At 40.9% G+C, this 18,383-nt stretch overlaps 1 protein-coding gene across 2 annotated transcripts in view; it reads right to left on the bottom strand.

Annotated features, from left to right (window-relative positions):
• Positions 1-18,383, bottom strand: part of st18 (ST18 C2H2C-type zinc finger transcription factor) — a 429,006-nt gene that overhangs the window by 45,048 nt on the left and 365,575 nt on the right. For both annotated transcript variants that reach the window (XM_043688314.2, XM_087986407.1), the window contains exons 17-19: positions 6,003-6,071; positions 3,936-3,998; positions 3,759-3,842 (exon numbers count right to left, since the gene is read on the bottom strand). In XM_043688314.2, the coding sequence (XP_043544249.2) occupies positions 3,759-3,842; positions 3,936-3,998; positions 6,003-6,071 (216 nt within the window). The remainder of the gene's footprint in view (positions 1-3,758; positions 3,843-3,935; positions 3,999-6,002; positions 6,072-18,383) is intronic.

Genomic DNA, 18,383 nt, shown 5'->3' with positions numbered 1-18,383 from the left:
CTGGAGTCATACAGAGGGGTGTACCCTAAACCCCCCTCCCCTCTCCCCAGATAATCTGACCAACATTATCCTGTACAGGGCAGAGGTGGAACCTGTCAAAATGTTGCAGTAAAAAGTTGTGTGTGTGAGGTTTGTGTGTATGCTATTTGGAGACTTACCCCACAAAGGCAGCAGCAGCAGCAGTCTTGCTGTTGGTGTCCAGTCCAGCTACTCCAGAAGTTGCAGGGGGGGGGTGTGGATTGGCGGGGACGGTGTTGGACAGGTTTGAGGGTGGAGGGTGGTGTTGGGAGCGGGGTCTTGCACGCTTTGTGCTGGGGGCGGTGGGCAGTGTTGAACCGGTTTGGGGGCAGTGTTGGGGGTGGGATCTCACGCACTTTTTGCTGGGGACGGGGAGGCTGTTTTGGGTGCGAGGGCTTGTGCACTGTGCTGCTGCAGTCACCTGAATGGGGAGCAGACTTTAAAAACTCCGCACCCCAGAGGAAAGGTATTTAATTGATTAACCGAATAATCGATTATCCGAACGAAATAGTGCCTGCCCATCTCATTTGGATAATCAAGGTTCCCCCTGTATTTGGAAAGGCAAGGACTGATTACGGATATTCAACATGGCTTTGTGCGTGGTAAATTGTGTCTCACGAACTTGATTGAGTTTTTTGAAGAAGCAATGAAGAGGGCAGAGCAGTGGACATGATCTATATGGACATCAGTAAAGCATTCCATCTTTGGGCGACTGTCTGTGTGCAGTTTGTACATTCTCCCCTGTTTGCGTGGGTTTCAACTCGGTTTCCTCACACAATCCAAAGATGTGCAGGTTAGGTGGATTGGTCAGGAGTAAATAGAGATGTACAGCATGGAAACAGACCCTTCAGTCCAAACCGTCCATGCTGACCAGATATCCTAACCCAATCTAGTCCAACCTGCCAGAACCCGGCCCATATCACTCCAAACCCTTCCTATTCATATACCCATCCAAATGCCTCTTAAATGTTGCAATTGTACCAGCCTCCACTATATCCTCTGGCAGCTCATTCCATACACGTACCACCGTCTGCCCCTCTCACCCTAAACCTATAGCCTCTAGTTCTGGACTCCCTGACCCCAGGTGTAGAGTAATAGGGGAATGGGTGTGGGTGGAATGCTCTTCAGAGAGTCAGTGTAGACTTGTTGGGCTGAAGAGTCTGTAGGGATTCTGTGATTCAGCAAAGTTCTTCATAGTAGGTTGAGGAGAAAGTGAGGTCTGCAGATGCTGGAGATCAGAGCTGAAAATGTGTTGCTGGAAAAGCGCAGCAGGTCAGGCAGCATCCAGGGAACAGGAGAATCGACGTTTCGGGCATAAGCCCTTCTTCAGGAATGAGGAAAGTTTGTCCAGCAGGCTAAGATAAAAGGTAGGGAGGAGGGACTTGGGGGAGGGGGCGTCGGAAATGTGATAGGTGGGAAGAGGTCAAGGTGAGGGTGATAGGTCAGACTGGGGTGGGGGCGGAGAGGTCAGAAGATTTACAAGGATGTTGCCAGGATTGAAGGGTTTGAGCAATAGGGCGAGGCTGAATAGGCTGGGGCTATTTTCCCTGGAGTATCGGAGACAGAGGGGTGACCTTATAGAAGTTTATAAAATCATGAGGGGCATGGATGGGGTCAATGGACAAGGCTTTTTTTTTCCCAGGGTGGGTGAGTCCAAAATTAGAGACCATAGATATAAGGTGAAAGGGGAAAGATTTAAAAGGGATCTGAGGGGCAACTTTTTCACACAGAGGGTGGTGCATGTATGGAATGAGCTGGAAGAGAAAGTGGTGGAGGCTGGTACAATTACAACATTTAACAGGCACCTGGATGGGTATATGAATAGGAAGGATTTGGAGGGATATGGATCAAAAGTTGGCAAGTAGGAGTAGTTTAATTTAGGATATCTGGTCAGCATGGATGAGGGTCTGTTTCCATGCTGTATATCTCTATGACTATGACTCTAAACACGACTTTTTAGCCAATTGACCCTTTAAGCCTGCACTGTAACTGAATAAGACAATGACTGATCTATCTTGTCAAAGCAAAAAAGGTTTGTTTTTGTAGGGTTTTATAGAGTTCAGCTGAGTTTTATTTAATGAGAATACTTTCATGTATTATACTTTCAATATAATTGCACACTTACTTAATAAAAACCATTAGTTTTCCTCATCTCTGCAGGAATCCTGTGGTCTGACAATGATGGATACTAAATTAATTGGCATACTAGGTCAAAGGGCAAAGGGTGGTTATAGGGAGTTGGGTTGGCAGTAATTTGGCACAGGGGCTATAAACAGCCATGGTGGAGATGCATATGTTCACATGGAGAATATGAGGAGGGGTTATGGGTACCATGGATTGGTACAGATGGAGCAAGGGGAGGTATGTGTGGGGGGAGGAATGTGGGCAGAATGGCTGTATTTTGACTTCATTCTTTTTGTTTAAATTAATCAGTCTTCTGGTCAATCTTCATCCATATCCAGTTGCCTATGCACTTGTTCAGGGGTTAGCCACCCCAATTCCTAGGGAAGTCTGCCATTCTGGTATGAAAATCCAAAAGTTCCAGTCCTCCTTTTCCCTGCAGTGATTTGTGGAGCTCATATTATTTCACTGTTGTTCTCCCAACTGACATCAAAAAATCAAGTCTCAAGTCCTTTGCTGTTGCTCCATGTTAATCACATTAACTGTAAACCTTAAGCCTTATAGCTGCTCCATCATCATTTTGTATTATCCCTCATGGCTTTTGGACATCCTGCTTTCTATTTATGCATCACTTGATCAGCTATACATGCCCTATATCTTGGAACACCTCCACTAAACAATTTGCTTGCTTTTAAAATTTTTCCTAAAACTGACTATATCAATTAACCTTCCAATCACTTCCCCCCTCCTACCTCTTCTTTTATGGTTTAGTATTCTCTTGTAAAGTATCTGTGGATTTATTTTTTATCTTAAAGAAACCACATAAAAATGTTAAATGTAATGTTAAGTAACAGAACAAATCCTACTCTGAAAAAAATGATTTTATAGTGACTCACACATGTGATTCATCATACTGTAAAACATGCATTATGTACTCGGCAAAAGGTAAATATTATAGATATAAAATGTTATTTTATGTTGACTTTTAAAGTCTATAAAGAAAGACTATAGTGCTTTTCAGAACCTCTGTATCCCACAGCATTTTACTGTCACTGGACTACTTTTGAAGTGTAATTGTGACTGTGATGCAGGAAGCATAAACAGCTATATAATAGTGAGCAGATAATGTTTGTGTGTGGTGAGTATTGGACAGAAAAAAATCATACTATCCTTCAAACAGTGCCAAGGATCTTTTACATCAATGCAGCCAGGTAGAGAAGGCCTCCCTTTAGCATTTCATCTGAAAGACATTGTATCTGAGTTTATGAGGCCCTTAGCAACACGGTAAAGTGTAGCCCAGATTTCAGTGTTCCAATCTCTGAAAGAAATCTTGAAGCCACAATCCTCTGAGTCAGAGCATTACTGCTCAGTGACAACTGACCTGAATAGTTCTAACCTTAACAAGTTCAGGGTGCCTTCAAATTTTAATTCACTATGGGGCAAAAAGATACAAAAAGTGTCTGATGTTTATCTGCAATATGGGCTCAAACATCATCTGTAGATTATATCCAAGAAATAAATGAAGACTCAACAAAGATGCAATTTTTAGAAAAGGTGACGCCAAGATCATCATCAATTAACAACATTTCAAAATTATGAGCTTTTTTTTGCCTTCCTACCTGACTAACTCTGAGTCTTCTTTATCATCCTTACTGGATGCCAGTTTAATTCCACCTTTTTTTGCACGTGGACATCCGGAAAGGCTGCAAGATAAAATTGATTGTCAACTCACATATGGAATATCTGATTTTTTATTAACATAGCCTTTGTGTTTTTTGCTTTGTTACTCTACTTACCTTCTGTGTGAAGCATAATTTCCAGTCACATGACCAGAGCCATCACAACCAGGTGTTGGACACCTAACATAATAAGAGAAAAATATCTGAAACATAATTATACTGTCTACTAAAAATTACTTCATTTGTTGGATTAGCAACTGATCCATTAAATCCTTATCCTGAAGATTACTAAGTACAAAGTAAATAATTGTCAGCACTGATAAATATACATTACTTACAAACCATGTGAACTTTAAACTCTCCATTTGGCAAAAAAAGCTAAATAGACATTCAAAATATTGTCAGGATGTGCTTCATATCTTGGTTTCTGCCTGCCTTGAAGAAACTTGAGCCTTTGCTTTATCTTGTGAAGTTAATATTTTAACGCTGAGTGGCAAACTACCAAGACTGGAGACTGCTGTGTGCAACCCAGAAAAAAAACTATCGAATGGCCTTTCTATAAAAATGAAGAATTTCTTGAATGTTTTTATATATCAGCTAAGCCAACGCTGGAGATGAAAGGTAAAAGGTTGCTTGGAAGGTGGGGTAGCTGGAGGTGGGAATTCATATGAGGAAACATTCAGAGGTTAGCACCTTCCTCAAACACAAAGAAAATACTTGTGGTTTAAAGTCTTATTTGCTCAGCTATTCAACATAGAATTTGCTACTTGACTGCACTAGAGAGAAAACCGTACATATTTACACACATAATTTGAAAGATACTTCCTTTGAAGTTAATTCCTTAAACATTACATAAATGTATATCCAGGCACAATTTACATGGGAATGAGAACCCTTTATAACACAAAACCTAATTCCTGAGATTGTCCGCAAGAAAAACATTGAATACTCCCGATCACTGCCACTGAATGGATTGAATGTAGACTTGAGCCTTGCATGATCCATACATGCTGAAATTTATGATAATCTTAAGTCTATTACAGATCTGATAAATCATCTGCAGAGACGTCAGCCTCAGTGGAAAGAAGGAGGTTCTAACAAAAAGGGAATAACCTGAAGCATTAACTCTGTTGTTCTCTCACCATAGATGCTGTCTGACCTGCTGTTTATCTCCAACATTTTCCATTTTTACTTTTGTCCTTGGACTATGAGATATTAAAGAATGACCTTTCAACCTGTGTGTTCTTTATTGTGGTGAAACAGCTAACTTCCACTCTGCACCATCGCTCCTCAAAAACCATAGCTAATATTAGCAAGTAAAATGTGAGGAATCACATACAGCCTCACATTCTGCCAATTCATCAGGCAGCACATTTCTTTAACCATGTTTTGTTAAAGAAGTAGGAGAAAACGAGGACTAAAGACGCTGGAGATCAGAGTCGAGAATGTGGTGCTGGAAAAGCACAGCAGGTCAGGCAGCATCCGAGCAGCAGGAGAGTCGATGTTTCTGGCATGATGATGAAAGGCTTATGTCCGAAACGTCGACTCTCCTGCTCTTTGGTTGCTGCCTGACCTGTTGTGCTTTTCCAGTATACTCTTGACATTGTTAAAGAGGTTTCCAGATTAAAGTAGCATATTATTTATTTTATTGCTTTTTTGAAAGGAGCAAGATTCTAAATTGATGACCCTCCATAATTAGCGGCGATTTGACAATGAAAACAATTGAGTTTGATTCTATTTCCAAGTTTAAGTCAAAATATTTTGGTTTTTGATTTAATTATACAGTGCCATTTTCTCATCTAAATAAATCTTCTCTCAATTCAAATTGATACAATAATTAATAAGTATTGTTAGAGAACAACCAAGAACGTAATCCCTAACTGATCTCTTTTCTCCATAGATCAGGAACACTGGCCAATCACAGCTTTGCTTTCTGAGATGAACTGACTCAGCAAATACTAAAAACACCTTTGGAGAAACCTATTATAGAGGATTTTTTTGAAGGACTTATTATCAAAACATTCTTGCTGACTGAACACTTTGAATATAGTCTTTAACATGCCAAGAACAGAAAAGGGACATTCCCCATGTTAACTGTATCTCCTGTCAGTCCCTCATGCCTGACATTAACAACAGCTATGGACAGCTATTGGAGAATTATATAAAATAAAGTTTAAAGCATACTTCAGTTCCTGGGAGCTGGCTGCCATAAGACTTTTAAGGCTCTTGTCAGCCAAAGGACAACCAGACACGCTGCAAAAGGAAAGCAAATATTTAATTTCCATTACTTTTCTGATGATATATTAGCATTTTCCAAACAAGAAAAAAAAGTAATATGTTGGAGAAACCTTTACCTGCAAACAAAGACTCGTTTTTAGATTCAGATGACCCAATTACTTTATAGGATATTTGTTTCAGACTATTTCATTGGATATGTAAAAAGTTCAAATTTCAATAATTATTGTGAATTTTGATGCACATGTTAACAGATTAATTTGTTAAAGGTTATAGTTAACTTCCTTACTGAATTCAAAATGATAACAAATATTTAATTAGCACTGAACACTGAATGAGTGGCTTAATATATATGATCTTTCACCACAAATTACTTTTATGAAATATATTATAAGATTACAAAGTATTATTTATCATTGCTGCTTAATCACTTACAAGGTCCTTAAGACAAACTCCATCTGTTTAATGGCAGGCTCTGAACTATGCAAGGTAAAAACAATGACTGCAGATGCTGGAAACCAGATTCTGGATTAGTGGTGCTGGAAGAGCACAGCAGTTCAGGCAGCATCCAAGGAGCAGTGAAATCGACGTTTCGGGCAAAAGCCCTTCATCAGGAATAAAGGCAGAGAGCCTGAAGCGTGGAGAGATCTTCAGGCTCTCTGCCATTATTCCTGATGAAGGGCTTTTGCCCGAAATGTTGATTTCGCTGCTCCTTGGATGCTGCCTGAACTGCTGTGCTGTTCCAGCACCACTAATCCAGAATCTGAACTATGCAAGTTAAAATGTTCCTTGCAAAACACATTCAGGACTAGCAAAGGTCTCTATGAGTGGCCATAGGTACCCAGATGGGCCCCAGCTGCGCCTGCCTCTTTGTTGGCTATATCGAACAGTCCCTCTGCAGGTAATGTACCCCAATACTTCCACCGTCACATCGATGACTGCATTGGTGCAGCATCCTGCATCCAGACCGAACTGAAGCAGTTCATTGACTTCGCCCACAACTTCCACCCTGCCCTCAAATTCACTTGGTCCATCTTGGACACAGCCCTCCCCTTTCTTGACCTCACCATTTCAATCTCTGGTGACAGTCTCCAGACGGATGTTTACTACAAACAAATTCCCATAACTACCTGGACTACACCTCCTCCCACCCAGTGTCTTGCAAGAATTCCATCACATTCTCCCAATTCCTCCACCTCTGCTGCATTTGCTTGGACGAGGAGACATTCCACTCATGAGTATCCCTGATGTCCACCTATTTTGAACAATGTGCTTTACCCCTCTGTCACCCAGACAGCCCTCCACTGCACCCCTCCATTCCTCACCCCAACGCAATAAAGACAGAGTCCCCCTTGTCCTCACTTACCACCAGTCTCTGCATCCAAAGCATCGTCCTCAAACACTTCAGCCAACTCCAAATAGATCCCACCACCAAGAATATCTTCCCCTTCCCATCCCTCTCTGCCTTCTGCAAGGACCATTCCCTCTGGCAGTCCTTGGTTCATGCCAACATCGCCACTGAACCCTCAGGTAACTTCCCCGCAACCAGAAAAGATGCAAAACCTGCCGATATACCACCACCTCTCATCCATTCAGGGCCCCAAACAGTCCTTCCAGGTGAGAGAGAGGTTCACCTGCCTCTCTTTCAACCTAGTTTACTGCATCGGGTGCACCTAATGTGGTCTTTACATTGAGGAGACTGATCATAAACTTAGGGAACGGTACGCTGAGCATCGCGGTCAGATCTACAGGGGCTGACTGGATCTCCCAGTCACCGCCCATTTCAATTCCCCTAACCACTCCTTTTCCGACATGACCATCCTTGACCTCCTCCATTGCCAAAACAAACCACAGCTCTTACTGGAAGAACATCTTATTTATCGCCTGGGCACCCTACAGCCGGAGGGCTTAACATTGAGTTCTCCAATTTCAAATAACTCTCTCCCTGTCCCCTGACTCTGTTTCCAGCCCCTGCCCCTCCCTTCCAGCAGTCCCTGAGACCAACAGGATTCATTGCTCCCATTGACCAAAATGTCATGCCCTCTACCTGTCTTCACCTATCCCCACTTTCCCACACTTCCCCCATCACTCCCTTTATCTGCTGCTCCCCCTACACCCATCCACAGTCCTGAAGAAGGATTACACCCCAAACGTCTGCACCTCCTGAAGCTGCCTGGCTTGCTGTGTTCTTCCAGCCTCTTGCCGGTCTACTTTGGATTCCATCATCTGCAGTTTTTTGTCTCTAACCAAAGTCTCTATGAAGACAACCTCCACTCCTGTGGGGCTCAGTACAAACCCTCTATGTATTTGTGGTGAAACATATTGCTAAGGAGTGTCCCGTTTGTCCCTACATTAAATGGGTGACTAATCACCTTAAACTTAACACATGAGAAGGCAATCATTTGGCTCTGGGAATTTGCATTCACTAAATAAATAAATAAACCTCATGGTATCGTTGAATTTTAATGGAAGCATTTACAGCAATACTAATATAAAGTCAAGGTATATGTCCTGATTTTTCTTTGGCTGTCAGTACTTACCTTTTGCATTATAAAGTAAATTCAGTTTGGAGCACGCGAAGTTAAGTTGTCCAAATTTCAATTATTCACTGAAATAACCATTATCAGTTATCAATCTCTATTAAAGTCACATGGCTACCAAGAAACTAGAGAAAGATATGTTTTAAAATAGTGCGATAATGAATACCAAAAAATGCATCTTTTAATTTCCTTGAATTATGTTATTAAAATGTAGGATATGACCGAATTACATAGATACAAAATAAAAACTGAAAGAATTGTGGATGCTGTAAATTAGAAACAAAAACAGAAGTTGCTGGAAAAGCTCAGCAGGTCTGGCAGCATCTGTGAAGAAAAATCATAGTTAATATTTTGGATCAGGTGATCCTTCCTCAGAACTGGTGGTAGCGAGAAAAATGTTGGCTTATATGCAGAAGATAGAGTGGGGTGAGGAGGTAAGGAATAAACAATAGATAGGGATGGAGCCCAAAGAGAGACCAAACAGTTGGACAGACAAAGGAGTCAATAACAGTCTGACTGTTAATGGAGACTGTTAGTGGCTAACAATAGGGAGTGTGCAATGGCAGACTATGTGATAACAAGATTCAAGTGGTGCTGGAAAGTGTAGAGGAGACTGGATGCCTCCTAGCAGAGTGCTTTAGGAACATCTCCATGAATCCCACACCAATCAACCCCACCACCCTGTGGCCCGACATTTCAACTCACCATCCCACTCTACCGAGGACATGCAGGTCCTGGGCCTCCTCCACCGCCACTCCCTCACCACCTGACGCCTGGAGGAAGAACGCCTCATCTTCCACCTCGCAACACTTCAACCCCATGGCATCAATGTGGATTTCACCAGTTTCCTCATTTCTCCTTCCCCCACCTCACCCCAGCTCCAACCTTCCAGCTCAGCACTGCCCTCATGACCTGTTCTATCTGCCTATCTTTCTTTTCACCTATCCACTCCACCTTCCTCTCTGACCTATCACTTTCATCCCCAACCCCATTCACCCATTATACTCTTTGCTACCTTCCCCCACCCTCCTCTCTGACCTATCACCTCCATCCCCATCCCCATTCACCTATTGTACTCTATGCTACTTTCTCCCCACCCCACCCCCCTCTCATTTATCTGTCTACTCTGCAGGCACCCTGCCTCTATTCCTGATGAAGGGCTTTTGCCTGAAATGTTGATTTTCCTGCTCCTCGGATGCTGCCTGGCCTGCTGTGCTTTTCCAGCACCACTCTAATCTAGACTCTTGTTTCCAGCATCTGCAGTCCTTGTTTTTACCTATGTGATATCAAGGTCTGGTGTCTGGGGAAGGGGCTGAGACAAAGGGGAATTCAGGTACTAAAATTATTGAACTCGATATTGAGTCTAGAGTGCTGCAGTGCCCCCAAGCAGTAAATAAAGTGTTGTTTTTCCAGCTTACACTGAGCTTTGCTGGAACACTGCTGTAGGCCTGAGACAGAGATGTTGGCCAGGGAACAGGGTGGTGTGTTAAAGTGGCGAGCAACAGGAAGCTCAGGGTCTTTTTTGCAGGCAGAATGTAGATGTAACGCAAAGCAGTCACCCAGTCTAGGCTTTGTTGCCCTAATGTAGAGGAGACCACATTGTGAGCAGTGAATGCAACAGACTAGACTATGGGAAGTGCAGGTAAAGTGCTGCTTCACCTGGAAGGTATGTTTGGGCCCTCAGATACTGAGGAGGAAGGAGGTAAATGGGCAGGTATTACACATTCAGTGGTTGCTGGGGAAGGTGTCTTGGGGCTGTGGGGTTGTCTTGGGAGCAAAGGAAAAGTGGACCAGAATGTCACAAAGGGAATGGCCCCTGTGGGGAGGTGAATGTGTGTCTGGTGGTTGCATCTAGTTGTGTTTCAGGCATGTACACATAATTTTCTGTTAGTATTTGAAGTACAGTGTTTCAAATAAACATTTTCTTCATATGACATTTTAAATATTAAAACTGGCAACATTTTTCCACTGTCTGTAAGACTACACAATCTGTTACCAATATGCTGCCACGAACCTGGGCCCAATACAACTAAATTTTTATCACGCAAATAAATACTAAATTGGGCTCATTTCTTTATACATTATGTATGTTTTAACAATGATGTTCATAAATATCATTTTTTTTTATTGCTTATAGAAACAGACCAGATTCTCATTTACTGGGGAAAAAAGATATTTGTGGCTTTTCATTCAATGGATAAACTCCAAGAGAAAACTCAATTTAAATCACTTAAGATTCAGATGTAGTTCTTTTAAAATCACAAATGTGCGATACTATTGCAGTGTGTCCAGTTAGATAAGCACAACAGCCACTTGAGACATTTTGAAAACAAATATGCAGCTTACAAGAGAGCAGTTTTTAATTTAGCCACAAACCGCAGGCCAATTTTCTGTTTCTAAAAGATACAGTTGCTGGCAGAACACATAATGGAGAAATTATGCATATTTTGTGCAAATCATTTTCATAACTCGTGATCCAGGCTGTGGTTATCCACACTTGTGTATGAGAGCAGCAGCTATAGAGCACCATGTGTTATGAGCAAGACTAGAACTTCAGGTTGTTCATCAGTACTATACCTTCAACACATGCACTATATGAATCTGCAGGTTCTTAGTCCTTGCCAGTAAAATTTAAATGCTTTCAGGAATCATATCTGATTTTTTTGCTTCCGTCAAAACTTTTAAAAAAAATGAAATTGTGAAAGATCTTGAAGGTCCTTTTGACCCAAAAATAGAGATGATTTTCACAAGATGTCACATCAATGCATTTCATTCAAATTCAGACATTATAATGTATCATTGTAGATGGAAACAGCTTTGGAAGCAAAAGCGAATGTGTAATCACACAGAGTGCACAAAATATATTTGTCTTATGAAAGCTTAACTCTCTTAAGTGAAAGAGTAAACTACAACTCAAAAATAAGTACTTTCAGCATACGCACAACAATGATGATATCAGGGAAAAATCCCAGGCAAAATAATGGGCAGAATCTCCACAGCTTTTTATTTGGTGGGTGGGGGAGTGTCCTCTGTCTTACTTACACACAAGGTTGAAAACATACCAACTTTGATCCAGTGTCAACTGCATCATAGCAATATAAAATTGCTGCCATGACATGCCGAGTGATAAAGTAATCCACTGTTTTTCTCTTCAACGCGCAAATTTGTTTGAATTTGAGGCTCTGCTAGGGGCAATTGCATTAATCATGCATCTGCTGATTCAGTAATGCTACCCATCTGGCACTTTATGTGCTGGTCACTCTTTTTATACAAATGAACATTATGGCTTTAAGCAATCATGCTCATTATATTTTTAACATTAATTGTATCCTTGTCCTGACAGATAAATAGCTAAACCAATGTTAACTTAAAATTGACCTAGGTTTGCTGTTTCTGCATTACTTTTTAATATCTGATACTGGAAAACAATACCACAGCAGCCACATCCTCACACTGAACTGGAAGCATACAAGGGCTTAGTTCAATGATGGTTTGTTTTCTCGGGATATCACTCTCCCAGTGAAGCATGGATCTTGGTTAGGGTCATAGAATCATAGACGCCTACAGCATGAAAACAAGCCCTTTGGCTCAACTTGTCCATGTTGCCCAGTTGTCACAATTAAACTGGTCTCACTTGCCTGCATTTGGTTCATATTCCTCCATAACTGTCTCTATACCTGTACCTGTCTAAACGTTTCAAAATGACAAAATTGTTCTTGCTTCCACCATTACTTGTGGTAGACACTCACCACCCTTTGAGTGAAAACATTGCCCCATTAGACTCTTTTGTATCTCTCCCCTCACCTTAAACCTATGCCCTCTAGATTTCCCCTACCATGGGGAAAAGCTGTTGGCTATCTGCCTTATCTATGCCTCTCATGATTTTATAGACCTGTCTTAGGTCATCCCTCAGTGTCCTACACGTCAGAGAAAAAAGTCACAGCCTATCAAACCTCTCCTTAGAACTCAAATCTTCCAGTTCAGGTTGCATCCTAGTAATTGTTTTCTGCACTCTTTCTAGTTTACTAATATCCTCTCCATAGTAGGGTAAACAGAACTGCACGCAAATACTCCAAACGTGACCTCACCAATATCTTGTACAGCTGCAACAAGATGTCTCAACTCCTTTAGAGAAAGTGAGGACTGCAGATGCTGGAGATCAGAGGCAGGAGTATGATGCTGGTAAAGCACAGCAGGTCAGGCAGCATCTGAGGAGCAGGAGAATTGATTTTTCGGGCATAGGCCTTTCATCAGGAAAGTCCTGATAAAGAGCATATTGCTGAAACATCAATTCTCCTGCTTGACGGATGCTGCCTGACCTTCTGTGCTTTTCCAGCACCACACTCTCATCCCAACTCCTTTAATCAATACTCTGACCAATGAAAGCAAGCGTGCTGAAAGCCATCCCCACTCTGTCTACCTGTGGCTCCACTTTCAAGGACCTGTGAACCTGTACCTTTAGATCTTTGTTCAATAACAGTTCCAAGAGTCCTATATTGACTGTGTAAGTCCTGCCCTGGTGTGACCCACCAAAATGCAACATCCTGCATTTATCTAAACTAAACTCAACCTGTCATTCCTCAGCCAACTGACCCAGTTGATCAAGATCTTGTTGCATTTCCTGATAACTTTCTTCACTGTCCACTATACCACCAATCTTTTGTCATCCACAAACTTACTAACCATACCTTCTAAATTCTCATCCAAATATAGATTATGAATAACAGAATCCCCTCTAATAACTTACCCACCACAGACATTAGACTCACCAGTCTATAGTTCTCAGGCATTTCCCTGCATCTTTTCTTTTATAATGTTTAGGTTAGATTCTCTACAGTGTGGAAACAGGCCCTTCAGCCCAACAAGTCCACAATGACCCTTCGAAGAGTAAACCACACAGACCTATTCCCTTACCCTATATTTACACCTGACTAATACACCTAACACTATGGGTAGCTGAAAATGTGTTGCTGGAAAAGCGCAGCAGGTCAGGCAGCATCCAGGGAACAGGAGAATCGACGTTTCGGGCATAAGCCCTTCTTCAGGAAGGAACACTATGGGTAACTTAGTATGGCCAGTTTACCTGACCCACACATCTTTGGATTATAGGAGGAAAGCAGAGCACCCAGAGGAAACCCATGCAGACATGGGGAGAATGTGCAAACTTCATATAGATAGTTGCCTAAGGTGGGAATTGAACCTGTGCTGTGAGGCAGCAGTGCTAACCACTGAGCCACCGTGCCGTCCATATTTCTGTTCTGCAGCATAGATCTGGATGTGGTTATATAGCACAAGTTAAGTGACCACATGCCCAAAATTGAACATTCTAAATTGACCCTAGGCCAGAAAAATGAGGCCTGACAGAAAATTGGCCAAACTAAGTTCAATAGGAGCCAGCAGCTCCTTATCAAATCATGACATTGGATTCCTTGCAAAGCCTCGATGGCCCACTGTGTCAACAGCAAAATGCAACACTTCATTGTAATACAGCAAACCTTGTTTTAACCGGCACCTTATGAAGTGGCACTCTGGATAAACCAGCAAAAATTATATAAGTAAAATACTGGAAGTTTACTGTATTATCACAATCTCCTTGATGTCCAAGTAGTCAATTGAGGCGCGAGTGAGAAAACTCTCTACTGGTAAGTTTTATTTAAGGCAAAGTTGCTTTATTACTTAAGTGATTTATGCTGTAAATAAATTATAACAGTGATGTGCATCACCTCTGCATGATGTTTCTATTACTTAGTTGTATTTTTACATTGATTGTGTAGACTTCTTGGTCAACCGGGATATTTGATCAACTGACAGACTCCTGGTTCCACAGGCACTGCTTAATAAAAAGTTTGCTGTAATTTGAGGGTTCATGGCTGCTATTACTGATACGTTGTTCTATTCCTGACATCTCCAACAGTCTATTGGTTCAATGATTTCTAATAGATGTCGCTGTTGCTACATTGCTCTTGGCCTTGTTTCACAGGTGAAAACAGAATGAGACAGCAATTATAACCTTCCGAGGGGAATGCAGCATGTGAAGAACTCCTTAGAAGGCAGAGGTGGAGATCCGTATCTACTGACGTCTCTGTTATTTTCTATATCTTTCAGACACAGAGTGCAGGCATATTCAAAGGATGTCCCAGATCACTGATCTGTGCCATCTGCTGCAGCAGGACTTGTGCTCTGAAGGAATGTGTGAACGTTACATCTTCATGGCCATCAGGGTTTCAACTGCCTTTTTTTTAACACCAGTGACTCGATTCAAGGGACAACTAGGGACCTATATGTTATCTCCAAATCCTCAGCTTGCAAATGCATCCAGGATGTCCCTGATGAAATTTTCTCCAGAACACACCTGTTTAAATCCAGTGAGGCCCAAAATTGGACATTCTAACTTGACCCATAGGCTGAGAAATCAGGCCCCACAGAAAATTGGCCAAACTAAATTCAACAGCAACCAGCATCTATCAGCTACAGAGAACAGAAGTCACAACATTTCAAAGGGAACCAGTTACAATCAGTCCGAGGTTTGTGTATAACCTGAATATATGCACTTTACACCTCCTGGCATGACAACAGTGACCACACTGGATGATTTGAACCAGTCATAACATTATTGGCCAAAGGCCATAGTATACTTTGGAAGGTCTGGGGCAAGGGGTATAAAAACACACCTGGGATCCAACCCCTCAGTGAAGACTTGCAGTAAAGACTCTATCTAGCCCAGCAGCGGCAATCCAACCACCTGGAGAGAGAGAGACAGAAGATCTGCTCTGACCCAGGAGAACAACCTTTTTGGAAGAGAGTCAGTCCCACATTGGAGAGGAAGGAGTTTCCAATGGCCCAGCTCAAACATATGGATTGTTATAGGTAATACCTTTTCTCAGGCAGTTAGAGCTGGACAGGGAGCAAATATTGTGGGAAATGCTCACATGCATTTTTAAGGGAATATTATGTTAATAAAATTGAGGTGAACCGCAAACTGAATTCTCTGCCCCTTTAAAAACTGAAAGAACTGCAGATGCTGTAAATCAGAAGCATTTACAGCATGCTTCTGTAAATTGTTGGAAAGGGTCAGTAGGTCTGGCAGCATCTATGAACAGAAATCAGAGTAAACATTTCTGGTCCAGAGACCCTTCCTCAGTTCTGACCTGAAATTTAACACAGATTTCTCTTCACAGATACTGCCAGGCCTGTTGAGTTTTTCCAGCAATTTCTGTTTTTGTTTCTGTCCCTTTGTTTGCCTCACTGGCAAAAGACTTAGGTAAACTGTTTTTAATACATAAACTGGTCAAAGTGTCCAAAACAAAGACAACGTTGGTGTCTCTGAGTGGGCATCTATTAGAAGTGTTTGTATAATCTCTAAAGTCAAACCACATCAACCTTGAACTATTGGACATTTAGACCCAGCTTAAATTAAGATGGCAGCTGCCTCATCTGACAGCCAGGATTCAAATGACTGGAAGAAAGTAAAGGTTTCTGACCCAGTGATTGTTTATTATAACTTTATATTGGTTATAATATTTCACTAATGTAAGATTTTTATTCATTTAGTTTCTTCAATATTAAAAGAAACAAAATAAACAAAAACAATCATGACATTTTTTCAAAAGGACTTTTTTACGAGCTTTTCAGTGACCTACAGTGAGTAGGTGAAGTTTTGTTTTTTTTATATGTAGAAGCTGAAAAAAAACTGTACCAGTTTTAAAGGGGTTTTTTTACATTGCAAGAGGTTTTTTGAATAGCTGAGGAGTTTTCTTTAAACAGACTTATGTTTTTGTTGGGGGAAGTCCTTCACATGGTTGGTTCTTGAATAAACCCGAGGAATTTATTGAAGAGGAGTTGTTTTAATTCAATTAATCAGCAAACTGCTTGATTTTATTTCAGATTTAAATGTTTGAATTTTTTTTTAAAATTTGCTTTTTAACATTACTTTCCATAGGTAATGAAAGGTAGTTTATTTTATATATAAGACATTATTGAAAGTAACCTTTTTTTAGGCTTAATGTTATTGAGGGCATATAAAACGCACAGAGTCAGACGGCTAGTAGATTTAGTAAAATAATTACACAGCAGAATCATTCAGATAGGAAAGGTAAAAAGTTAGTTCAAAAGTCTCCAGTGGCTACTCCCCTATCAAATAGATATTCAGTTTTGGGTACTGTCAAAAGTGATCATCTCTCTGAGGAAAATAGAAGGAGTGGTCAGTTATTGGACGCTAGAAATGATTCGTCTGTTAGGCAGCGTTTGAAAAAATTTATAAAAATAATTGTTATAGGGGACTCTACTGTCAGGGGCACAGACAGGAGATTCAGTGGCAGTGAGTGTAAAATTAGATGGTATGTTGCTTCCCTGGTGCTAGGATTAAGGATATTTCCAAATATTTCAAGCATGTTTGTTAAAAGGGAAATTGAGAAGCTGGAAATCATTGTACACATTGGTAGGAATTACATTTTTGGGGAGAAGATTAAAGCTTTACGGAGTGAATATAAGAGATTAGGTAGAAGATTAAAAAATAAAATCTTAAAAGTAGTAATCTCTGGTTTACCCCCGATGCCAAACTTGAATCAGGAACCAAACAAAAGTATAAAGGAGGTTATTATAGTGGTGTGTTGTTCAGGGATTCAGGAATTTGGACAACTGGAATCTCTTCTGGGACAGAAAAGACCTGTTCAAAAAGGATGGGTTTAACTTGAACTGGAAAGGGACCAATATTTTAGTAGGGAAATTTGCTAGTTTCATTCAGGAGACTTTATCCTGCCAGAGAAGTGGGGTGGAGGAATTTTAAATAGTAGTGTAAAGAGAAAGATTAATGATGATGGTTTTGAATGTGAAAAGAGCAAGTCAATTAGCAAAGAAAGACAAGAGAAAGTCAGAGAACATGGTAACTGAAGAATTAAATTGCATTTATTTCATGCAAGGGGTCTTACAGGTAAGGCTGATGAACTCAGGGCATGTTTAGAAACATGTGGTTGAGATGTCAAAGCTATTACAGAAAATTGGTTGCAGGATGGACAAGATGGGCAGTTCAATGTTTTAAATTCTATAGGAAGGATAGAAAGGGAGGTGAGAAAGGAGGAGGAGTGGCATTTTTGATTAAAGAAAAGATCACTGCTGCAACTAGAGAAGATATTTCTGAGGCATCATTCATTGAAAATATATGGGTAGAAATTAGAAATGTGAAAGGAAAGATCACCTTGAAAGGGTTGCACTATAGGACCCTGATAGTCAGAGAGAAATTGAGAACCAAACATGTAGAGAGATCTCAAGTATACATAAAATGGTTGTAATTGTGGGAGATTTTAATTTTTCAAACATTGACTAGGGCTACCATACTGTTAAATGTTTGCAAGATGAAGAATTTGTCAAATGTGTTCAAGAAAATTTTCATTATGAATATGCAGATGTTCCTACTAGAGATAGAACAAAACGTGACCTTTTGGGCAAGAAGGCAGGGCAGGTGACAAAAGCGAAAGTAGGGAAACACTTTGGGTCTAGCCATTGTAATTCTTTTAGTTTTAAAATGGTTATGAAAAAGGATAAACCTTCCACAAAAGATTTTAATTGGAGTAAGGCTAATTTTAATGATATGAAACAAGAACTTTCCAAAGTTGATTGGACTAGACTGTTCGCAGGTAAAAGGACATCTGACAAGTGGGAGGCTTTCAAGAATATGATGATGAGTGTTCAGCGGCAGTATGTTCCTGTTAGAATGAAGGGTAGGCCTGGTAAGATTAAGATCAAAGGATGAATGAAGTTATTGAGGTTTGAGTCAGGAATAAAAGAGAACCTT

The sequence above is a fragment of the Chiloscyllium plagiosum genome, unplaced genomic scaffold (genome assembly GCF_037043375.1).
Source record: "Chiloscyllium plagiosum isolate Xiang-an unplaced genomic scaffold, Cpla_swu_hap1 HiC_scaffold_4, whole genome shotgun sequence".
Lineage (NCBI taxonomy): Eukaryota > Metazoa > Chordata > Chondrichthyes > Orectolobiformes > Hemiscylliidae > Chiloscyllium > Chiloscyllium plagiosum.
Note: the sequence above shows the minus strand (reverse complement) of the source record. Positions and strands in the feature narration are given on the sequence as shown.